Source organism: Pavona decussata, unplaced genomic scaffold, assembly GCF_977016875.1.
Source record: "Pavona decussata unplaced genomic scaffold, jaPavDecu1.1 SCAFFOLD_260, whole genome shotgun sequence".
In the NCBI taxonomy this organism is placed as follows: Eukaryota; Metazoa; Cnidaria; class Anthozoa; order Scleractinia; family Agariciidae; genus Pavona; species Pavona decussata.
Window position 1 is genome coordinate 1,348,723 of NW_028145663.1, and position 24,501 is coordinate 1,373,223.

A 24,501-nucleotide genomic window follows, 5' to 3' on the forward strand; every position below is an offset into this window, starting at 1 on the left:
AGTGCTCGGCAAGTTTCTCTTTTCGCCCTCTACATCACTGAAACACTATTTTACTCAACCCCTTTTAAGCCCTAACAGTGATCAACATCAAATTTCTCCTTGTAATGTCAATTCTTATTCAACCCCTGAGGTCATGAGAATTAAGGGCATGATCAGCCAAGAAGAGTTTTCTTGATCTTTTAATAACTTCTCCCCAGTACTTTTATATGAAAAGTATGGGAACAAGATGGTTGAATTTGTTCAAGGGTTAAATGCAAATAGTTATTTTTAGTCGAGGGCCACCGTATGCCTGATTTCATACCGTGGGAGTCTGGGTACGAGTCTGTGTATTATGGGTTATGGGACTCAACACCCACATAGCCGGAAAGAGCACATCGAACTTTACAACATCCTCAAGTTTGGTGTCAATCAAGCTAATAGTAGGCGAGATACAGCCATTCAAAAACTTAAAAATTTACTAAGAAATGTATGGAACGCCGGACACACGTCCGGCGTTCCATACATTTCTTAGTAAAACTTGGAGTTTTTGAATGGCTGTATCTTTCCTAATATTAGCTTGATTAACACCAAACCTGGAAATGTTGTAAAGTGCGGTGTGCGCTTTCCGGCTATGTGGGTGTTGAGTCCCATAACCCATAATACACAGACTCGTACCCAGACCCCCACGGTATGAAATCAGGCAATGAACCTTGAGACAGCGTGGTGCTACCCTCTCTAAAATATATTATTTAACAGCATGCCAAAAGATCATTGGTGTAGGGTTTACCCCGATCTTGCAGGATCCAACTAATCCTTTAAGCACAAATATACATAAATTATTGTCCTTGCCATGCTCAGGATATCTTTTATGGCACAAGTTCTGAGAATTTGCTTAAACAATAATTATTTATCTTGTGATCATTGAACCCATATGGAGTTAAAGCATCAAGATCTTTTCAACCTCGTTCACGGAGTCTTAGCAATACTCAAAAAGATCCTGGAACATGCTGCAAAAATACTTCACGAATTGTGGCATACTTTGTGACGACACACTTGATTTTTGCCTTCCCTACACTCTTTACAAGATCAAACATGGCTGTCACCATAATTTTTTGTGAAAAAAGTGTAGCCAAGACAAGTGTCACGTGACAAAATACTAAATTCCTGGAGTATTTTTTTAAGCTTACCGCCATTTTGAATATCGCAAAGACCCTGGGCACAAGGTTGAGATCTTCTAACCAAGCCAAAGAGAGAGTGTTGAGTTAACTTCCATGTATGGACCACAAAACACATAGCCACAGCAAAGCTAAATGGCATTTTATTGAATTCTCTGGCTGCTTTGAGACAGCCTCTAAAATTTCTTGCCCTCTTTATTTTTATACCATCGCAGCAAGCAAGATGACTTTAATAAACTACAAGAGATTGTGTTTTCCATTTCCACTGATGAAAACGGAGTTAAGGCACATGTAGTCCTTAAAATAAAAGGAGCACAAGAACCTTGATGCTTGTTTTCTTGTGACTACAACAGACCCTGTGTCCACTGATTCAACTGTTGTTTATTCTTAAGCATATAAGCAACGATGTTACAATTTGTCAAGGAACCTGTCCAGAGGTGGTATTTCCTCAGAGAGACCTTTCCTTTTCCTTGTTGCCTGCACAATCAATCCAGGCTTTGAGGTAAAATCTGTAGCATCGCCATTCATGTCTGCCCAGTGGTCAAACACGCACTGTGGGAAGGCCTGACCACCAGTGTTGGATCGGAGATCTGCAGTGAAACCTACACACACAACCAACCAACCAACAATCAGGGCACAAAAGCATACTGTAGCACTACAAAGATGTGAAATAGACCCACAAGTGGCATGACAATATAATTGAACTACTATACACGACTTGATGATGATGATAATAATAATAACTCAACTTTGTTTAACAAGGGTGACACTTACAGAACAGTCTGTTATTACTGACAAACCTGTTCCCCTCAGATTCCAGATCAAATTGGAATTTGGAAATGTTGGTTTTTGAAAAGGAAAAAAACGGAAAAAAACCTCTTGTAGCAAGGAAAAGAACCAACAACAAACTCAACTTGCATATGATTCCAAGTTTGCGAACAGAACCCAGGCCACATTAGTGGGAGGGGCGAGTGCTCTCTCCTCTGTGCCATCCCCTACTCCTGTAAGACTTACGCTTCCTTGAACATCGAATCTCAAGCTTGGTTTACAATGTAATGACATAATGACAATGTTCACATCAGTTTATTCTATGCTCCTAGTGACTCATTGTTTTTTCCTTCGCATTGGTGACGTACACACATTCAAATCCTAGCAGAATGCAGGTTGTACATCGCATGAACCTACAATCCTGGCCAGAACTTTCGGGGCACTTCGCCTCTATTTACTTAAAAACATGAAAATTCTTCCCCCCCCCCCCCCCCCCTAAACAATGTTGAGAGTCAGGAGTCAGACATGGCTCGAAAATCTTGTACATTTTATCAACTTCAACATTGTTTAGGGGGAGGGGGGAATAAGTTTCTAAGATTCTTTTTGGGACCTTGAACTTTCGGTAGTTGTGTAATTTTACAACAAATCTTGTAAAAAACGCCAAGTGCCCCGAAACCAATTGGCCAAGTTTGTATGTTTTATAGCCTTGCTGCAGCTCATTGTTTGAGTAACAAGGGATGAGGGAAGGTCATTGGTTCAACTCCTGTTGAGAGAACTTGGACTTCCACTTTCAGAGTATGGCCCTGTCAGTGACTGAATGGATACATCACTCTCGTTTATTTACCAGGCTTAAAGAGCCTATGAAGTAAAAAAATTCTTGTTCTAATATCATAGTTTATTATTTTCTGATTCTTAATCATAGGTTTTAGGCGGTAAAACATACACAACGCGAAATAAATTGAACCGAAAGTCTTAAATCTGGCGCCTAAAAGTGTCTCCATCTTGCGCGGCCTAAACGATGTATTACAAAGCTGTGACGTAGGAAATAATTGAGAAGTAAACAACTCTTTGAGGCATTTGCCATGTCATTAGCATTGTCCTGAGCAAAGACTCGTTCCCAATCCACGGGACAGGATTTAGTGAAATTTGAGGTTCTTTGGAGGGCGAAAAATATCGGTTTTAGATGATTTTGTCAAATTTCTTTTGTCATTTCATAATCAGGACACAAAAAGCGTCAAAAATACGAAATTTTTTTTCTTCCAAGGCACTTTAAAATACACCATCACATTTATCTTACGACTCATATATCACACAACGACATTCAAATCTTAGCAGTATGGAGGATATTTGGCAAATGAGCCTAGATTAATGGCCTTAGCTCCCAGAAGTCTCTTGTAGCTGAGTGGTCACAGGTTCGACTCCCGTTGGGAGAAAACGCAATTTTTTTTGTTTGTGAGTATGCTGTGTCACTGACTAAAAAACTCACTTATCATTGGTGAAACAGCATTTCTGTGACCTCGCCATTATGCCACTATGCTGCTTGGGTTTTCTTGATGAAATCAAAACCAATACAAAGTCATATAAAGACCATTCTTGAACATCAGAGATCAGACAGATTGAGATGAACTTGAAAAAAATTGGGTTGCAATTTTTCAAGTTAATCAACATTTTTTTTTTATTTTGCCCATCCATGCTTCTTTCCAGCTTCCTTTTTATGTGTTCAACTCTCGCTTATTATACTTATTATGCAAGACGAGGTACCTAGAATTAAAACACCTTTGCTGATAAAATAATCTTGAATTTCGCACTGCCAGTGATACGGCCAAGAAAATGTTAAAGATTAATTCTGTGACAGTTTTTACATAATCTTAGAGAGCCTTACGCAGTGATTGGACATGCTTCCTTTAAACCAAAACAATAGAATTTTGAGAGCTGAAATGATCAAAGTTCACGACTCTGTCCCTTTAAAGTCGACTCCGCAGAACTACCTAACATCTGTACATGTAAATGAAGGATTTTTTTTCTTGAATGACTTGTGCATGAGATGCTAATACCACAAAGTAACGTCAAAGCTTTCACTCAGTCGGCGTGGGGGGCGAGGCACCTGCAGCAACTCAATACAGGGATACAGATTATGTCTACTATTGAAATAAGGGCACTGGGGGAAACACTGGGGGTTTAACTTTTATTATTGTTATCTAGATTACTGTATTCATAATACTATTGTTCTGTTTTGGGTTTTATGCTATACACCGCCCCGCAAGCTTGTGGCTTTAACTGTTACCCCGCTTAAAAAGGTTGTATGTATATGAACGTCACTTACCAAATGACTCGTTAACTGGTAGATTTGCCTTGACCAAAAACATGGGGGTTCCTGCTATTTGGCCCTCCTCAATAACAACACCTCGTCTCCTATTAAGCACACCATAGATGCCTCCAACTGCACTCTCTGGGCACTACAAAAAACAGACAAACAAACAAACAAACAAACAAAAGGATTAAAATGTTGATATCCAAACCAAATTGGTAGGAGTGGTGTTCAAGTTAGGTTGTGTGTTCACATTCTCCACAGAAACTTACTTTGGTCATTGCACATTGCCGTTTTGCAGAGGACATTTTGAACATTATTAAGTTTTACTCAGCTCAATTAGCTTTTCAGTTATTCGGAGTAAATGTTACCTCTTTTGTATTAATATATTATGTTGTAAATTAAGTTAAACTTTGTTAACTTTTTAATCTGGTAATAAAACTTGTTGTTCCTCGCGAAGCGAGGTTAATAAATTTGTCAGGCCAAAGGCCCGCCGAAGGCCGTGCTCGGGAGCTAAGCCGTGCGAATTCGAGCCGAACATATATTTATATAAATGTTTATATATTTCCGTGAAGGTGTCCGTGCTGTTGCCTGGCAACAGTGCGCAAACAAAGTATGAATGACATCAGACTATCTGGCGTCGTCTGAAAAAAATTTGCATACATCGGAAAAAATATGCGTGCATGATCAAATTTCAACTGCAATGTTCATCAATATTCACTGGATACAGAACTATCTCTCCAGAATCTTAAATTAGTAAAATACAGAGTGTTATTGGACAAGCACACAAAACAACTAAAACGAAGGAGGAACACATTGAAAAGTTGCATTAAGCACAAAACTTTACATGTCTTTGGTTACAGTGGTTACCAATAACACGCGACCTACCATCTTTAAAAGAGTTGGATAAAGTTACCTTTTGGTGGACGTCAATCAAAGAAAAGCCATTGAAATTATTTTGAATTCTGACAAGATTCCGAGGCAAACCCGGCAAGAAACTGAGAATTTTACCTCGCTAAGGGAAGGTAAAACTTTATTCAAATTGATTTCTGAGCCAGATGAAGCAAAAATAAAAGATATTATCGAATTAAAATTTTAATTTTCACCGCACATGATAATTTGCTCACTTGCCCGCATTGCTAATTTTGCAAAATTATTATGGTTAGCAATTCAAAATAACGTTAAAAGAGAACGACGTTTCGACCGTCCGACGGTCATTTTCAAGTTCAAAATGAGAAGTAAAATATGTGCTTATATACAATTGTGAAAAAACTAATGATATACTGACTTAAAAAGCTCTAAGATATTCACATCTAAACAATATCAAAAATAATAGCGTGAATGATAAACACAAAGGAACGCTAAAAACGATAAAAGGTATTTAAAAGGTATTTAAAAGTGAAATAGTTAAACAAATAACTTCGCGCGGATCGAGTCGCATTGTTTGTTCAGTTTCGGCTTTAGGTCGCGAATAAACAACATCTCGAAGATCAAGCAGTCGAGTTTGCTCTGACACTTTCTCAGGATTCTGAAGTTGCTTTTAATGGTCTCTGGATCCTGTCCATGCTCGTCCTTTACATGATTGCCAATTGCAGATCGTTTGTGTTCCTCCACACGTTGATGCAAGTGTCGACTCGTGAAGCCAACATAGTCTGCATCGCACAGACCACATTTGAAAAAATAGGCAGTCTCAGACTGCATGTGTCTACTGCAGTTATGGTATAGAAATGTGATATAAAAGAATTGAAGAAAAGGGAAATACGACTGAAATGAAAACGAGGAGGGAGGAGTGGAAATAGGATAGAGATAAAAAAAATGGTTGTAAAAATGTTGCACAGAATACTGGTGAGATTGAGATTAAGCTGGTATCGTTTACCACAACATTTTGTAAGAAGAGATTGAACTAACTTTATTCTAACATAAACAATATATTATATAATCTTACAACGTGAACCACAACTTTGTACTGAAAGCAATCCAGCAAAGTTCTAAACATAAAGTACTGAAAGCAAAGTTCTAACCTGAAACATAGGCATAAAATGCAACAGAAACTATTAATTAATCTATACTGAACTTATGAATGGCAAGTAGCATTCTTTAACCCTTTGACTCCTGTCGTGTTTCCATAGTTTTCGCATAAATTAACTTTTTCCTGCAGCGGTTTAAAATGCGAAGTAGATAAATAGATATCGTTGGCTTCCAAAATTAACTGCATATTAAACTGGAATGATTAAACAAATGTTTTCTGACGTAAAATAATATCGTTACTATTAATCATTTGCCGAAAAACACACTTGAACGCAAAAATATCTAAAATTCACGGCATGTTGATGAAGACCTTTGGCATATCAAATTTCAACCCGCTTATGCAAATTGTCTTTGATTATGCATTTGTCGCTTCTCAAACGCATATATGAATTGACAAAGACACTAAAATTAACAAAAAGCTTTTCCAACAAAACATTTTATTGAAATAAACGATGCATTTGCTATTAGAGGCCAAAACTTTCAGTTTTTTTTTGCGTGCGTGCAAACACGCATGTAAAATTTGAAGACACTCTGTGTTTGTTCAAAGCGATCACTCGCAGTAAATTAGGGCACGTTTGCGATGAAAATTACAGAAGTTACAGAATTCTGGTTCAAATCATCACTTAAACTATTTGTAAAAAGCAAATCAACATCGGAAAACATCATTTACCGTATTGTCGCCATTGTCCTGATCCGGAAATACAATCGCTTAGATCTCGGTCAGTCGAGGATTAGCGTCGGCTTTCGATAGGATTCCATTTGGGATTCCTGTGGCATTTACACTCTTACACTCTTTCACTCAACCCGATGACATAGTGTCTACGCTTCTCTAGAAGCCGTAGACACAATAATAAACAACGAGATCCGTGGAAAATGTCCTCCTCTTCGTTTCGCCTGCATTCTGAGAACGATCGTCGCTCTCCGCAAAGAACAATACCTTCTGTTGATGAACGGTCACACAAAAAAGATCTCGAGGCTTCTCAGCAACAACACTGACATCGACGCGCATATCAAGAATCTATCTTCATATAAGCTCTCCTTCTTCCAGAAGCTTGCCTTATGCCGTGGCCTGGACTTCGCTCTTCCACAACCAGTTTCGCCAATGGAAATACAGGCAACCTTTGAAAAAGCCTACTGGAAACTAGAACCAAAATTAAGCGATGAAAACAAAGAGTTAGCAGCTGCAACGCTACGTTCTATTGCCCTTAATTACATCAAGAGGAAAGGCCCGACACCACCAAAATCAATGCTAAGAGCGATAGGTCAGCTGAAGAAGAGAGACGACATCGTAATCACACGCCCAGATAAGGGCTCGGGAGTCGTGGTCATGGACAAATCAGAGTATGTTAGCCTACTGAAGGAATCATCAATCAGTGACGAATCAAAATTTATACCCATCAGCCTTGAAAGACCAAAAACAAAGGGAAGGCCTCCAAAGCATTACCACCCATTGCTTCAAAAGGAGAAGGAACTGTCCTCCATCGTGAAAAGAATTCTACCCAAACCCGTTGCCGACTCACTGATCCAAAAGGGCTCTAGGCTCGCACACCTGTATGGATTACCGAAGACCCATAAGAAGAAACTAGCCGTGCGTCCAATCCTGTCAGCGACAGGAACCTACAACTATAAACTTGCTAAGTGGCTGGATCAAAAGTTAAAACCTTTGTCCGTCAATGACCATACCGTTAATGACATCTTCTCGTTTGCTGATGATCTACATGGGATGAAAATCGACGAACACGATATTTTAGTGTCATACGATGTTTCATCTCTTTTCACAAACGTGCCAGTGGATGAAACAATTGAAATCCTAGCGGAGAAAGCTTTTAAAGACGATTGGTTCAACAAGCAATACGACCTTAACATCACAAAAACCAACCTTATAGAGTTGTTAGAGGTTGCTACAAAGAATCAGCTTTTTCAATTTGAAGGAAATCTGTACGAACAAGTGGACGGAGTTGCTATGGGCTCTCCACTTGGGCCACTCATGGCAAATGCATTTATGTGCAATATCGAAGAACAATTGACAAACCAAAACAAGATGCCCGCTTTCTATAAATGCTATGTCGATCACACCCTCAGCAAAATGCCCGATGTTTCATCTGCCTCTGAATTCTTGTCGACACTGAATGAAATCCACCCCTCAGTTTCACAATGGAACTCGAAGACAACGGCAAACTTCCCTTTCTTGGAATGGTGATTATCAGAAAATGGCCCCCGACTAGACACGAAGGTCTACAGGAAACCAACCGATACTGGGCTTTTACTGCACTACCAAAGCCATGTTGACATGAAATACAAACATTCTCTGCTGAAAACAATGTTAAACCGGGCGTTCAAACTCTCTTCGAATTGGCATTTTTTCCATCAGGAATGTGAACGTCTTAAAGGGATTTTTTCTCGCTTGCATTATCCTGAAACCGTCGTAGAGAACACCATCACACATTTTATTGAAACGAAAGTTACTGAGAATGCATGTCCTGAACAACGGGTATCCGACGAACGAGCTCTCGTCAGAATCGTCCTACCTTTCAAAGACCAGAAATCGGCGAACGCGGTAAGACACCAACTTAATGATCTCAGCCGAAAGATCGATGCTGATGTCCATCCTGTCTACACAAGCCAGAAGATTAAGAGCAAAATCAAACCAAAGGAACATAAACCTCCCATTGTGAATCAACAAAACGTTGTTTATTATTTCAAATGTGGTCTGTGCGATGCAGACTATGTTGGCTTCACGAGTCGACACTTGCATCAACGTGTGGAGGAACACAAACGATCTGCAATTGGCAATCATGTAAAGGACGAGCATGGACAGGATCCAGAGACCATTAAAAGCAACTTCAGAATCCTGAGAAAGTGTCAGAGCAAACTCGACTGCTTGATCTTCGAGATGTTGTTTATTCGCGACCTAAAGCTGAAACTGAACAAACAATGCGACTCGATCCGCGCGAAGTTATTTGTTTAACTATTTCACTTTTAAATACCTTTTAAATACCTTTTATCGTTTTTAGCGTTCCTTTGTATTTATCATTCACGCTATTATTTTTGATATTGTTTAGATGTGAATATCTTAGAGCTTTTTAAGTCAGTATATCATTAGTTTTTTCACAATTGTATATAAGCACATATTTTACTTCTCATTTTGAACTTGAAAATGACCGTCGGACGGTCGAAACGTCGTTCTCTTTTAACGTTAACTTTTATAGTTAAATCAATTTCGAAAAACTTGTTGATTCGCAATTCAAAATAGTTCCAAAAAACAAAAACTACGGCTTCATCTAAACAATGCCCATTCTTTTAAATAAACTGACTTGGAAATCAACTTTCATAAAGTTTACCATCTGACAGTGGATAAAACTGCCCATTTCTTGGTTCTGTTGCCTTGAAATGTTCTCAGAATTTAAAATAATTTCAACGGCTTTTCTGTGACTGATGTCCACCAAAACTCAACTTTATTGGAGTCTTTTAAAAGTGATAGGTCACGTGTTACTGGTAACCGCTGTAAAAAAAAAAAAAATGAGAGTTGAACCTTGCTTGCAATTTTTTTAAGAGAAAATAATAATGGTTTAATGGTTGATCATAATCATGAGATTGAGTTCACAAAACTTGTTTTGGTCTTGAAAACCTCACAAACTAGATTTGATATTATGTGAACTTGGGACATTAACAAAGCTTGAGTAGTGACTCCTACTATACACAGACCATTTTCCTCTCACCTGGATTTCACACTTATAAACCGGTTCCATCAGACCTGGTTTGGCAGTCAACATACAAGCCAAGAAACACCGACGAGCAGTTGGAATGATCTGACCACCACCTCGGTGAATTGCATCCGCATGAAGAGTCACATCATGGATGTTGAACCTCACACCACGCACATTTTCTTCACAAAGAGGACCTTCCTTTGTTGCCCACTGGAATCCTGCCACGACACTGTCCTTGATTTCATTCAAGTACTGGACCCCCTTGGTGACATCTATGACCATATTTGGACCAGTTCCCTCAGGACCAAAGCACCACAGCTTGCGTGCTTCGTTCGCATCCCATTCATACTTCTCTGCCAAGTAACGGCCACGAGCTTTTGGTTCATGCTTGGGGGACACATCTCCATTGTCTATATCTTCAGCCAGCCCGTCAGGGAAAGGAGTAGCTGTCATGAACAGGCGGTTGTGCTTGTTTGGTGACTTCGAAAGGCAGGTTTGGTTGGACGTTTCAGTGACTGTTTCACGGTATGACACTACTGGATCTGATTTCTATGCAAAGGAAAAGACAAAGACTGTCATGTGTGTTCTTCTTACAGGAGATCAAAAGAAGGAGTTCTGTGGCTTCAAGGACAAACTATTAGAAATTCTAACTATTCCAGACCAAAGTAGTGTTTACCCCGTGCATGTAAGTTGTCTATGTGTGTGTACTACACATGGGGTTGTTTATTACTAATTGCTAATTTTGTGAATTACTCAAATATTGCATCACAGTTAATAGCTTTAGTTACCCTTCAATATTGTGAAGTGCAACTGAATATATCCATATAGAGGTTTGCGCTATATAAATGTAAATTATTAATTATTATGATTACTACGTTACAGTTGTGCCTCAACTTACAGACACCTTACTTAAAGTGCCCCTAACCCTTCAATTTGTTTTCTTTTGGTAGATTTCCATATCTTTCAAGAACTAATTTTCGAAAATTTTTTTGAGAAATATTGAATCCTTTTTTTTACGAGCGGTAGAAGTGAAGGCAGTCTTGTTGATATTTTCACCTATCGTTGGCATTAGTCCCCCACTCGGCCAAGTATGGAGCGTGACGTAAGAAAAGGACATTGTGCAAAAATATCCGAAGATTCGCGGTAATGCTTATTGTAAACAGAAAAAATGGTTGGAAAATGTGTAGTTTTTGGATGCAGCAACTCTCGAAATGTAGAGAAAGGAATCAGCGTGCATAAGATTCCTTCTGAATCCTTCTGGTGTCCTTTTCTTACGTCACAGCTAAGAAAGTGTCAAATATCGGACGCTTCTCATTGGCTTGTTCCTAATGAGCCCACGAGACAAAAATTTGTCCAGCAGGGCTTAAAGCGCGCAAAAATATAAAAATTTCAGTAATGTTTAGCGCTCGTAAAAAGAAAAGGATTCAATATTTCTAAAAAAAAATTTCGAAAATGAGTTCTTCACAGATATGGAAATCTACCAAAAGAAAACAAATTGAAGGGTTAGGGGCACTTTAAGTTCAGTGGTCCTAGCTACGAACAAATTTTAACCTCCAGTGTTCGACACTAACGCTTGCCCGATTGCCCGGGGCAAGTAAAATGATTCAATGGGCAAGTAAAACTACGGTAAAAGTTGCCCGATAGGGCAAGCAGATGTTTTGCTCCTGTCCACAGTGTGTCCAGCAGGAAATAAAGCGAACTGAAAACTCTTTGCTGTCAATTTATTTATTGTGTTAATATGGGTACCTACCTTGGGATATTTTCATACCCGTTAGCCGTAGATTGAAAAATGATACATATTAGTTTGAACAAGATACAACGAAACGAGCACGAAACACTGTGCACAAAATAGTGGCCGCCATGTTTTTTTAACCCGCAAAGAATGTTGGTAAATTTACTGTACCCAGGCTCCAAGCGGCCAAATTTACGCTTCGTATTTCCCTGGGATAAACGGCGAGCGAAGCGAGCTGGCGATTTTTTTGGGCAACCAAAAAATACGCTAGGCAACAAAAAATAGAGACCTGGTTGCCCAAAGGGCAATTTAGCAGGAAAGTTAGTGTCGAACACTGACCTCCTCCTTGAATGTGGTCCTGAGGCTTTCACTTACAGGAGGTTCAACTCTACATTTTACATTATTATTTTTTTTATTTTGCTACACTACGCACACTACAAATTACAATACAAAATACGGGTTTTTGAGTTGAAGGTAAAAAATGGCGAGGAAACCAAAACAAAACCACGAAGGCTTATACACAACATTGAGTTTCAATGTCAGTCACCTTGAGTGGGATACCAGCATGATCTTCCTCTAAATCTTTCAGACAGATTTCCAAATGCAGCTCCCCAGCTCCTGCAACTATGTGTTCTCCACTCTCTTCAGTTGAGCACTGTACCATAGGATCTGACTTAGCCAGTCGCTTCAGACCTTCCACCAACTTTGGCAATTCAGAAGGGTTCTTTGGTTCCACGGCTACACGAACCACTGGTGACACTGAAAATTTCATCATCTGCAAAATCCGAATCACAGAGATTTATTGCAAAGAGAGAAACTCAATTGGACAGAGAAAATTCACTTGGGTGAAAATTCGCTTGTGAGAAACAATCATTCTTCCCTTAAAATGTGCATCATTTAACCTCAATAAATACTCCTTTCTGCCCAAATTCTCCTCAAGTGCTGCGCTTTTCAATAACACACAACATCCAAAACAAAATCTATACAAATAAAGATATATTTTAATCTGTCAACAATCAGTGAACCCTGAAAGGTAACAAGATGCGTTGGATTCCAAAAGACCACATTCGTTTCCTCCGTATTGAACTGGAATGAATGTTCAACGGATTAATAATTGAAAGACCCACATTTGGGACTACAGGGGAAAATAAATGCCAGTGAAATTTAGACAAGGGTAAATATCCTGCAGGTAATATCCTGCGTAATTATACAGTTGAGCTAAACCATGTTCAACAAATTAGAACTTGGTATCTTATACTGTATTTCTGTGGTGAGATTATGAAATTTTGAAGTATATTATTTCAAATGATGCTCGAGTCAATAACTTGCCACGAATGAGGAGTGTCTAAATTTGCATCTCATGTCTACAAAAGTGTGAAATGAAGGAGGGGCTTGTCCTTTCATGGCGTAACTCCTTGTTTGGGGAATATTGTTACATACACATATTTTGAATATATTCTCCTGTAAGAGCCACCATTGCAAACCAGATCCAGTTCAATGATGAGAAATATATAAATATGGTCTATTGTCACAAGCTAACCCTTGATTTCAACAAACCACTGAACAACCCTTTCACTTCTCAAATTGACTGTCAAGATGCCTGATGAGATTTTGGTCCAGTCTCGAGTTTCTTGAAGGGAAAGAGGCATAAGCAGATAAGGAAGATGATGAAGATGAGGAAAAAGTTGAAAGGGATGGGGAATATTTGACGAAGAAGAATAGAGAGGAAAAGTATGGCCCCTGGAGAGACTCTTACGGACCAAAATAGCCGAGCAACCAATGGCTCCTGATTTGTAAAGAGTCTGTCCCCAGGGGCTCTTACTTTTCCTCTCTACTCCTCTTCACAAATTTTTTCCCACCTGTTTTGAATTTTTTTTTGTCCCCACTACCTGCCCCTGGAAATGTTCACATTCAGTGTCCCATCACCAAGTGTTTTTTTTTTTTTCAGCCTGTACCGACCTTCAAGTTGTGGGCATGTTCATAGGTGGTAATAGTGCCAGTCTTAACCAAATACTGATCCACTCCGACTAGACCCACGATGTTTCCACAAGGTACATCCTCAATGGCTTCAGTATAGCGGCCCATCATCAAAATAGTCCTTGTTGAAAATGAAAGAGGATTAAAGTAAACAGAAAGAGCAAGTCTGCGTGATAAATAAGGTCATTGAGGAAGTTGATCACACATGTAAAAACACTGACTACTACTTGCTACTTGCAGGGAACTAAGTGAACAACTTAATTCTTTTCCTGAATGCATTGATTCTTTTTTGTTTTCATTTAAATGTTTTGCCATGTAAATAACCGTTGCTAGAAATGTTTTGCGATGTAATATCAAATAATTAAATTAATTAATGTTTCTACTTCCTAATGCATGCACTGGCTAAGATTAATATTAACAAACCTCTGGATGTTTTTGTTATACAAATCCTCCTTCTTGCCTGGAACATAATTTGGGCCCATGATACGCACTTTCAAACCAGTGGCCACTTTTCCTGAGAACACACGGCCAAAGGCATAGAAACGACCTTTGTCAACAGTGGGAACCATCTTAGAGACATACAAACACAGTGGTGCCTACAGGAAGGATGGGAGAAAGTGTCGGTGAGACACAAGTATAGACAATTCAAAGATTAATATAACCCTTTGACTCCTCTCGTGTTTCCATATGTTTCGCATCAATTCAATTCTTCCGAGACCGAATAAATTCACCAAAATGCGCAGTAGGTAAAGAAATATTGTTGGCTTCCAAAATTAACTGTATATTAAACTGGAATGATTAAACAAATGTTTTCTGACGTAAAATAATATGGTTACCTATTAATCATTTGCCGAAAAACACACTTGAACGCAAAAATGGCTAAAATTCACGGCATTTTGATGAAGACCTTTGGCATATCAAATTTCAACCCCCTTATGCAAATTTTTTTTGTTTATGCATCTGTCACTTCTCAAACACATATATGAATTGACAAAGACACAAGAATCAACAAAAAGCTTTTCCAACAAAACATTTTATTGAAATAAACAATACATTTGCCATTAGAGGCAAAAAACTTTCAGTTTTTTTGCGTGCGTGCAAACACGCATGTAAAATTTGAAGACACTCCGTGTTTGTTCTAAGTGATCACTCACAGTAAATTCGGGCACGTTTGCGTCTATAAAGTCTGTTTGAAGCTCGCGGTTTGGTTTTAATTTTTGAGCTATATTTTGGTAGTGGTGTGGAAATTGAAGAGATCAGTTCTCTTTTTTGGCGGTAGATTATAGTTCACGGTTATTCCTTTCCATTGTGAGCTTAAAAAAGATGTACTTGCTTTAAAAAGATGAAAAAAACACATCTTGAAACTTGAGGACCGATTCACGCGCAGCACCATTTTGAAATTTTGCTCAGCTCCATGCGTTAGGTTCAGAAGGATCCTTTCCCCTACCCCCTAAAATGCCTTAAAATATGCGCAAAAGACAGATTCTGATTGGTTTATCATTCTACCAGGTATTGTGACCTTTTCAGAACGAAAAATCCCCCAGGAGGAGAGGGAGAAGTTATCGAGTTTCACACGCGAAGCATGCGCGAGGCACGGCCCGTTCTGGCCGGTGTAGGAGTCAATGGGTTAATGTTTTGTTTACATACATACTGACAAAGTCAGCTTCGAAAGACAGTATTAGGACACACTGTCCTTAAACAGCTAAGCAAAAAGAGAGGATGCAGATCAAGGTATTTTCACAAAGGAAATAGCAGAACATTATATAAAGACCTGTCTTAAATTACCAAACTTAGAGTCACTAACCAATACACCACAACGCCTTATCAAATTACATTCCCTCCAAACTCAGGCCCTAGGCACATCACCAGCAAACTTGCATTAACAAACATCCCAACACTAACCTCAGCGTCGCAGCCTTTAATTCCCAAGGCAACAGGATCATCCTTAGGTCCCTCATACAGCAACTCCATGCGGTATTTCTGAGCTTGCACAGGGGACGGCAGATGGATGGTAATCATCTGAAGAAGAGCGTCACCTGCTGGAAGCCACTTGCGCATGGTTGTCTTCAGAAGTTTCTTCCCCTCTTCGTCTTTCTCGTCTGAAGTGAGCTTGATGTTCAGCTTCTCGTGAAGTTTTTTGGTTTCCTCTTTCTTAAAATTCATGATTGCATCAAATACCTGAAAAAAGAACCCAAAATAAACTATGATAAAAGGCACAAAATCGTTGCAGTTATATGTATTACAGTACGTGGATAAATGTTTTGTTCACAGACCGTCCAGGGCAGCCCTATTGTTTCCCTCAGATCTTACTTTGAAGTGGAAATATAGCAACAGGAAAAGCAAGAAGGGATTACAGGGAGGAAGAAAAAATGGCAACTATGGAGATTCTTCTTTCTTTTTTATTTGCATTTATCCCCTGATAAATCGGATGTTAGGTTCTAAATACTACCATTTACATTTGAGGGTGTCTGGAAAAAAGCCCTAAGTGACTTCTGATAAAAAGCTAGATTCTCCTTCCAAATTTCATTGTATTTGCTTGTGAAACAAAAGGAGAATTTGACCTTACATCAGAAATCACTTAGGGCCTTATTCCACGCACCCCTTCAATTGAAACAAATAAAAAACTGTGCATTGGATTACGTGTCAATCTCTTTTAAAACAGGTAACTTTTCTGCAGGCATGTTCAACAAGGCCTCAAACAAACGCCTGGTCTAGGAGGCCAAGTCTAACTGTTTAAATCTTAACAGTATTCAGCATCAAAATTCTCCTTGTAATATTAATGCTTAAGGATATGATCACCCAAGGTGAATTTTCTTGATATTTTAGTACATTCTTCCCAGTACATTAATAAGATAAGTATGGGGACAAGAGAGGAGAATTTGTTCTTTGATATTGGGGAGCTAAATCACAATAATTTGTGATGGATGCTTTCTTGTTGCACACAGTGTATGGAAGGTGAATCAAAGAGGAGTACATGAGGCCTACTCAGGTGGAATAATTTCCAGATCTAAGCAAGAGAAGATGTTGTTTTTTCTCTTTTAATTGCAACTGCTGCTAGTTGTATTGCACCTGGGGTTGTTTAATTACCAACTACTAATTTGGCAAACTACTGAAAAATGGTGTGATGCTTTATGGGTTAATCTTACCTTGAAAATTGGGTCCAACACAAACTGGCAAAATCCACGAATATACCCCGAACCACCAGTTTTATCCCACTTTTTTTCTTTTGGATTGTAGAATTGATCTCCCCATAGACGCCTCATCAGCTTTTGCGGTTCAATCTTGAACTTTTTGCTATAGATTTCTGCAAACTGTTTCAGGGTGAAAGCCCAGCCATGGAGACCAGAGCCAAAACCAACGGTTCCTTTGGCTGGAGAGACCTAAATGATTCAACACATTTAAGTTAACTCTTTCACTCCAAAATAAAACCCAAATCTAAACTATACAAATTACCAAATTCCACATTGAGAAATAAACATGTTTACACAGCATCATATAACACGGTTGAAAAAGCTTTCAGCTGAATGGCTCAAGGTTTGTTTTTTTAAACTGATTTGTGTCCATTGTGTTACAAACTCCAAGCTAAATAACCGCTTCAACACAGTACACTGTACTCTTACCTGTATGTTTCCCATTGGACCATCATCATCAGCATAAGTTGCAATGATCACATTGATGCTCTCCACAATACGCTGGAAAGTTTGGTAGAGATCTTCCTGTTCCAGTTGCAGTTCTAAAAGTGCACGGTCCATCTTGTTCATGAACAGAACAGGCTTGATACGTTCACTGATGGCTTGCCGCAGCACTGTCTCAGTCTGTACACAAACACCTAATGGTAAACAATGGCCAAAAAAAAAAAAGATTAAAAATTTCATTTGGTGCTTATCATAATTCTAGGAGAATACAATCACATCCAACTGTGTCACAACAAATGCATCTCAATAGGCAGTATTTTGGGCCCTCTAGTAACAGCAGTTTAAAAAAATAAAATGTCACCTGGAAAGCGTAAACGGACACTAATGCTTTACCATTTAACGGAAAAATCCGTTTATATCAGTTTAGCGTACATCTAAACAGATCGCACAAGCGTTTAAACGCTTTTCTTATCCATTTACTAAAATCTCGCATGCGTTTAATGATTTTGGTGAAACGTTTTAATGCTTCTCTTGACCATTTAAAAAAAAGAGCATCCGTTAAACACTTTGGGCAAAACGTTTCTTATCTGTTTAACGTTTTTGGACAAAACGCTTCTTATTTGTTTAAAAGAAACTAGTATCCGTTCAACTTTTTAAGCAAAACGTTTGTTTACCGGTTAGTTTTTCCATTAAAGTAAATTACATGCTCACAACTCTCAAGCAATCGTTCAAATAACCAAGCTCGTCATGCCAACAATCTGTCACACTGGCCTCACTGACGCAGATTTGTATGCATCGGGAAAGTTTCCGCTCAAATTTCAACTGCAATGTTCATCAATATTCACTGGACGGAAATATCTCTGCAGAATCTTTTCCCTTTCTTCCAGAAATTTTTTTTGTGAAAGATTGCATTGAAGAAATTACACGATATGTGGCCGCAGTAAAATAACTTTCAGTGGGAAATAAATCCATCGAACACAACAGCGCTGCACGCCTGTTGTACATTTCGTCCTGCCAGAAATAGATTTCAACTGCAAAGAAGCCTGTGGAAGTACGAAAACACCATGCTCATCAAAATAGTTGCCTCAAACTGCCGAGTTTTGATTTATTAGGATTATATTCTCCCATTTATCTGTAAAACAGGCCTCTGGAACCAGGGTATGCAAGAAATAGTTTTCGCTCGCTGGAAACACTTGCCGCTAGTTGAACGCTAGTCGAACACAAGATGAATGATTCAACTGGTACTAAGTAAAACAAAAAAAAAAAAGTCAAATGAAAGTCGGACAAAAGCTTTATTCAATTCAAACTTGACTCGGGTTAGCTTTCGGCATTATTCAGCGCTTTCCACTTTATACAGTAGTTGTATAAATCCTGTTTAAAGTTCAAACGATGACGTTTCTTTCATTTGTCGCACGTGAGTTCAGTTAAAATACAACCAATGCTCGGAAGAATGTGGAAATTTTCTCACCCTTCAAAATCAGAGTGTTTTGCACGCCATTTAGAAATTGTTGATGTTGGCGACTGAAAGACGGACATGACCTCTAGTCCGCGAAGTTGCATGTTTTCAATATTAGGCAAATTCAAGGCGCACATGCTTTTCATCTACTCCGCTGCTTGCTTGTCCATTTAATTTAATTTGTCCATTCAAACGATTCCAGTATTTACGTATTATAGTAAATGTATTTTCAGTATTTGATAACAGTCGATCAAAATTATTAATTTTGTTTACATTCGTTTCCTTATCAACTTTTGAAACCGTTTACTGTTTATTATTGAAACGTTTAACGTTTTGAACTCTCCGTTTATGATTGTTTAACGACTTTCTTCAACCGTTTAACATTCTCAGCTTTACGTTTAGAAAAAATTCTGCAACCGTTTAATGTTTACGTCATTCCGTTTTTGGACTTTGCCAAACAGTTTAACGCTTTTATTTATCCGTTTAAACCGAACTGGAATCCGTTTAAACGCTTTTGGTAACCGTTTACTATCCGTTTAACATCACTTGCAATCCGTTTTTTTGCCTGTCAAACGGAAAACCGTCAGTGTCCGTTTTCGCTTTCCAGACCACAAATGCAAAATAGTTAGTTCTCCATGAATTTTGACCCTTACCGCTAACACAATCTACAACAACCAGAGCACCATCAGTTACTCGCAAGGCAGCTGTCACTTCAGAGGAGAAATCGACGTGTCCAGGTGAATCAATCAGGTTAATAAGAAAGCCTTCGCCATCACGTTCTGCGGCAGGGATATATTCCAAATCCTCTTTACACAGTTCGTAATACATTGAGATGGCCCTGGAATCATTAAGTTACCACCACAGTTTAATGCATTGCAAAATCATCTGTGCCCAGGCAATGTACCTGGCCATGGTACCTAGCATGCACCTTTGTGAACGCACGAAAATCAGCGTGGAAAATTGAGCACAGTGATTGGGCAACAGCTACAAGGCTGAGGTCTTGTGTTTATTTTACACCAGTAAGTTAAAGAACCCACAGTTTCATCGCAGTGACCAAGAACCAAGAGTAACAGCTGCACAAAATAAAATGGCCAGAGTGCTGGACAATGAGAAAATATAACTGGCAGTAAACTGATCATAATTATAGTATGTTCAAAATGAGTGGTACACCATCAGTCTACAAGAAAAGTCTAAGTATACAACAGTGTTCCAGATAACTTTCAAAGTCAGAGTATCAATAAGGAATTTTTTTTGGGGAAAGCTCTGATTCTCTCCAAATCCAAAGTTTACCATTCAATTTAAATATATTAGTTCAACAAGCTAGCTTTCTCAGGTTTTTGACCTAAAACCCCTCTTATAAATCTGCAATACTGACACAAGTAAAAGTGAACTGAGTTAATTACTTGTATTCCAAAATCTTTGGCTATGAATAAGAAACACTCACGTTGATTTAATGGTAATACAGCGCTCTTGTTCATCTTTCCTGGTGTCTGTAAACCTGGTTTCTCCTGCCTTTTGTGATGCAATAATTCCAGCTTTGCTGACCAAGGAGTCAGTAAGAGTTGACTTACCATGGTCAACATGGGCAATAACAGACATGTTTCTGATATTGTTCTTTTTGTCCATGATTTCCCGAATCTAACACAGACATGTTGTGAAAGACGTTAGTCATCATGGTTTGACAACATAGCTCAAAATTAACCTTTGAATGATTGTGTCACGCAACTGTTGTTTGCGGCATTTCAACACCATACTGCAGGTCTGCATCAGGCAATGGTATTGACTGGCTGTGTATCAAAATGCCCCGTAAAAAGCATGTGGTTGACTGACGGTGATTAGTGCATTTTGAACTGTACTTTGGTCATTTTTCGATCCTTATTGTTCAGACTATACATTGTTCTCTAAGGGGTTAACTGTGATACTGCCTGATGAAGACCCGTAGTGTAGCAGTCAAAATATTGCGATCCACACCCATGTGACCCAGTCATAAGATAAGCAATCAAAGAAGACATTGTTACTCCAAAAGTCAGTCAACTTCAAAATGAAATGTCCAGAGAGTGAGTGAAGAAAGAAAACCGCTATACCAACAGAGCAGTTTTGGTTCTTTATGCCAAACACTAAACAAAGCACATTGTCATTTCTTACTGTCCATAGTTTAAATCGGTTTTAACACTTTGATAGGCAACAAGACATTTTTTTCGTTTACAGTGGTGCCTGCTAAAACAGCGACATTTTCATGTGGTTTATGACTGCGTGAAAAAGGCAGATCTTGGCAAGGGTTTTTGGGATCCAAAGAGAAAATTAGGGGTAACCAAGCATTTTTCAGAGATAATTAAGCTCCAATTTGGGAAAAAATTCTATACATTTTTTTGTATTTTGGCACTTTTTCGAAAAATTGTTGCTTAATTATCTCTAAAAAATGCGTGTTACTCCGAATTTTTTATTTTTGGATTCCAGTAGCCCTGGCTATGATCTGCTTTTCCCACATAGACTTAAACCGTGGAAAAATACTTTGGTATTGGTAAGTACTGTCCTTAATTGCTGTATAATGATGTATAATGTTTTTCGGAGCAACTACAGAATACAGGGCCACTTTGGTCCACACACATAAGAACGACACATAACAAAATAGAACGACACAATAGATGCTATTATCATGTAAATAAGTGGCCCTGTATTCTGTAATTTAGCCTGTTTTTCTCAGTTTTGCTTTATTTATGTAACTTCTGTTAACAACAGACATGGCAAGAGCTGATCAAATAAACTCATTTTTGGAAACGAATATTGCAAGCGGTTATGGGGTAAATGGAACGAACTGTAGCTCCTTCATGGACATGGTGACCTATTTTTATTTCATTTCTCAAAATAGTACATAGTAATGAACAATCAGAGAAAGTTTGAGAAAATTTTCCTGACAACTATTATTTCAAAGGAGTCACCTTACATCCTCTAGATGTCATTCAGTGAAAACATACATAACCCCTTGGGAATATATGCACAAAAGCAATATCAACTTGCTTTCATTTAATAATTTGTTATGATGTGTCTGTTTCTGATTAGATGTAAATGTTCTTTAGCTAAATTGAATTGGCAGAGAAAAGACCCATTAAATCAAACAATTTTAATCGATCACGCGTCCTCAGAACAAGTGAACATACGTACGACTGCTTGGCTAACACGCACGTTGACGTGATTTGAGAAACGAAGCCCCTTTCACTGCGACTTTGTTGGAACTGTGAGTAAAATGCAAGGAATTGTGAAAGAAATTCACTGCCAGAGAGGCTCAAAGTGAAAAATTCGGATTTTTTTTGGAACACGCGATTTTTTTCAGAGATGTATACACTATAGCTAGTGTATACAGTCGAGTGTAAGTAGTGACTGCATACAAATCACGAATACAGATTTCTAGTTTTTGATTTAAACATTACGTTAATACCAATAAAACAGATCGAATAAACCCTAAATTTTAACAACCGTACTTCCTTTGTACTTCCACGTTTAAGCTTAAATTCACATGATCGCCGACATAGCTTACAACGAAGAGTACAAATTTTGCCTTGTCTTACCTGGTCTATCGTAAAGTTCGGCTGGAAAAAAAAAATGGAAAAGAAAACAATTAGTTTAAAGTAAAAAATGATAGTAAGGAACATAAACGGTATTACGTAGAACTCTTTCTAAAAAACTACCGGCTATTAAAATGGCGGCCAACAATAAGTAAAACTTCGCCATGATACAGAATTTTATACGATGCATTCATGAAAAATGTAAAATTATAACCCAGTTTGAGTCATCAGCCACCAAATATTACAGATTGAAGACGATGGGGGTAGGATGGTTACTCACCATGATGGTAGAGTTGTCTCTGGCAAACACCAAGGTAAAACTACCGCTCTAAAGGCGCCCAGAGAGTAAAAGGAAAGAGAGAGGGGGAAGTTGCACAATCACCAGCAATGAGGGCCTCACTTTCATGCACAGGAAAGTGATTGGTAACGAGGTCTTCGGCAACCGGAAGAGGGTTTCCGGAAGAACAATGTCAATGCGGCCATTTTTCAGCGGTGAAGCACGCATTTCCGTGGAATTTTTTCGACCTCTATATCGGGTCCTGTCTCTTTACAATTAAAATCTGCAAAACCAAAGAGTGGTGTCGGATTGCTGGTAGACCTGGATCAGCAAATTATTTCAAATGCAAACGATAGACGGTAGACTAATCCCAACGGCGGAAGTGGTGAAAAATAAACAAAATGGCTGAAAGAACGGAAATAAATTGATAACAAATTGTTCCTTTCTCTTTGGATGAGAAAGTACCCCTGAAAAAAAAATAAATAAATAAATAAAAACAGTAACTGTGTTTACAAGGATCACCGCGACAAAATAAAAGTACCGGATCCTGTACTAGGTGCAGTTTTAAAATGTTCTAATCAGCAACAAATTAATTGTAGAACAAATAATATAATGCAAACAAAAAAAGAGCAAGGCTGATTTCACAATTAGGGAAATATATTATTCCAATATTTCGAAACGCACACCCTTTCAGAAACTGTCCTTTGGAAACATTAGCATAATGTATTTCCCTAACAATGAAATCTGCCTTGTTCTTTTTTGGATTATTTGTTCTGGAAATAAAAACAAACAATAAGCAAGGAACCGCAGGATCTGTAAAAGATCTAATCAGCCAAAAATGTAAGTGACTCAAAAGCATTTTGGCTGGATGGAGAAGGCGCTGGAATTGGAAGTGGATCATGGTCCAAACGCAACCAGGAGCCCAACCTCGTTGGCAACCTCGTTTGACGCAACCACGTACCCATAGCCCTCAGGCACTTGGGCCAGCGATTGGTCGCCATGAAAGACTCTGGGGTACTGGAAAGCAATGTAAGTCGTTACGGAGAAGCCAATTAAGAAAAAAATAAATTTTTTTTCGAATTCTTCAGAGTCTCTCCTGGCGACCAATCGCCAAGAGGACTCTGGGTACGAGATTGGGCCATCACTGCCATGCGGAGGTTGAGCCCACAGTATAAGGGTCGTCCAATACATGCCTCTGTCAAAAAGGTAACAACTCATTGTCGAAGACATTTTCCTGCGTCGCCAATATAGGGAACAAACTGCACCGTTTGCAACGTTTCACATTACTGGTTGAGAGAAGAAAGAAGAACAAAACAATGCCCCTAGACACGAAAAATAATGGAGCTGCAGATTATCAGGGTCCAGTGAAACAGGTGCAGGACTACTTTGGGGGAAGGGGGATGAGGGGGGCTACTGTATGCGCAATATAGATGACGGACTTCATCTGATTTCTCTTGCTTGGCACAACCAATCAAAGAGCTCAGACGTACGAAAAACGACAGCACTCCTTCTTTCTTCTCTCAACCAGTATCCCCAAGGAATCAACGAACAATGTCATTCCACTTATTTATTCTTGTTTCCACGTAAGATTGCACCATGCTCCCACCATATAACCTTGCTCCACTGCTCACTGTATAAACCACGTACTACCCACAATCCCTTGGTTCGCTCTGACGAAGGGCTAACGCTCGCAACGTTGACAAAACCAAACATTCCTTTCCACTCTTTAGCTGACGAAGTATCAGAGTTTCTTAAAAAAAACTAACCCCCTTTCTATCCGTTTGCACATTAATTTGCTGGTCAATGTCACGCAGGACTACATGTCCTTGTCGCTTGATTGAGCGTCTGAGCAGAATGGTTACGTCGCGAAAATTTTTTATACTTCTTTCAATCTTA

At 38.8% G+C, this 24,501-nt stretch overlaps 1 protein-coding gene, 1 long non-coding RNA gene and 1 pseudogene across 2 annotated transcripts; 2 read left to right on the forward strand and 1 right to left on the reverse strand.

The window, feature by feature from the left end:
- The first annotated feature begins 2 nt into the window (after positions 1-2).
- Positions 3-1,644, forward strand: LOC146456194 (uncharacterized). The gene is made up of 2 exons (XR_014858846.1): positions 3-283; positions 680-1,644. It is a non-coding gene; the product is annotated as an uncharacterized LOC146456194 (long non-coding RNA).
- On the reverse strand, positions 1,282-22,732 carry LOC146456195 (elongation factor 2-like). Its single transcript, XM_085093359.1, has 13 exons — positions 22,609-22,732; positions 22,332-22,352; positions 20,210-20,403; positions 19,419-19,603; positions 17,295-17,503; positions 16,821-17,054; positions 15,577-15,852; positions 14,098-14,270; positions 13,657-13,795; positions 12,245-12,472; positions 9,978-10,514; positions 4,246-4,378; positions 1,282-1,756 (listed from the first exon to the last, which is right to left on the reverse strand). The coding sequence occupies exons 1-13, from the start codon at positions 22,609-22,611 to the stop codon at positions 1,563-1,565; spliced, it is 2,526 nt and encodes an 841-aa protein (XP_084949485.1). The 5' UTR covers positions 22,612-22,732; the 3' UTR covers positions 1,282-1,562.
- On the forward strand, positions 7,134-9,967 carry LOC146456196 (uncharacterized; annotated as a pseudogene).
- Positions 22,733-24,501: the final 1,769 nt, after the last annotated feature.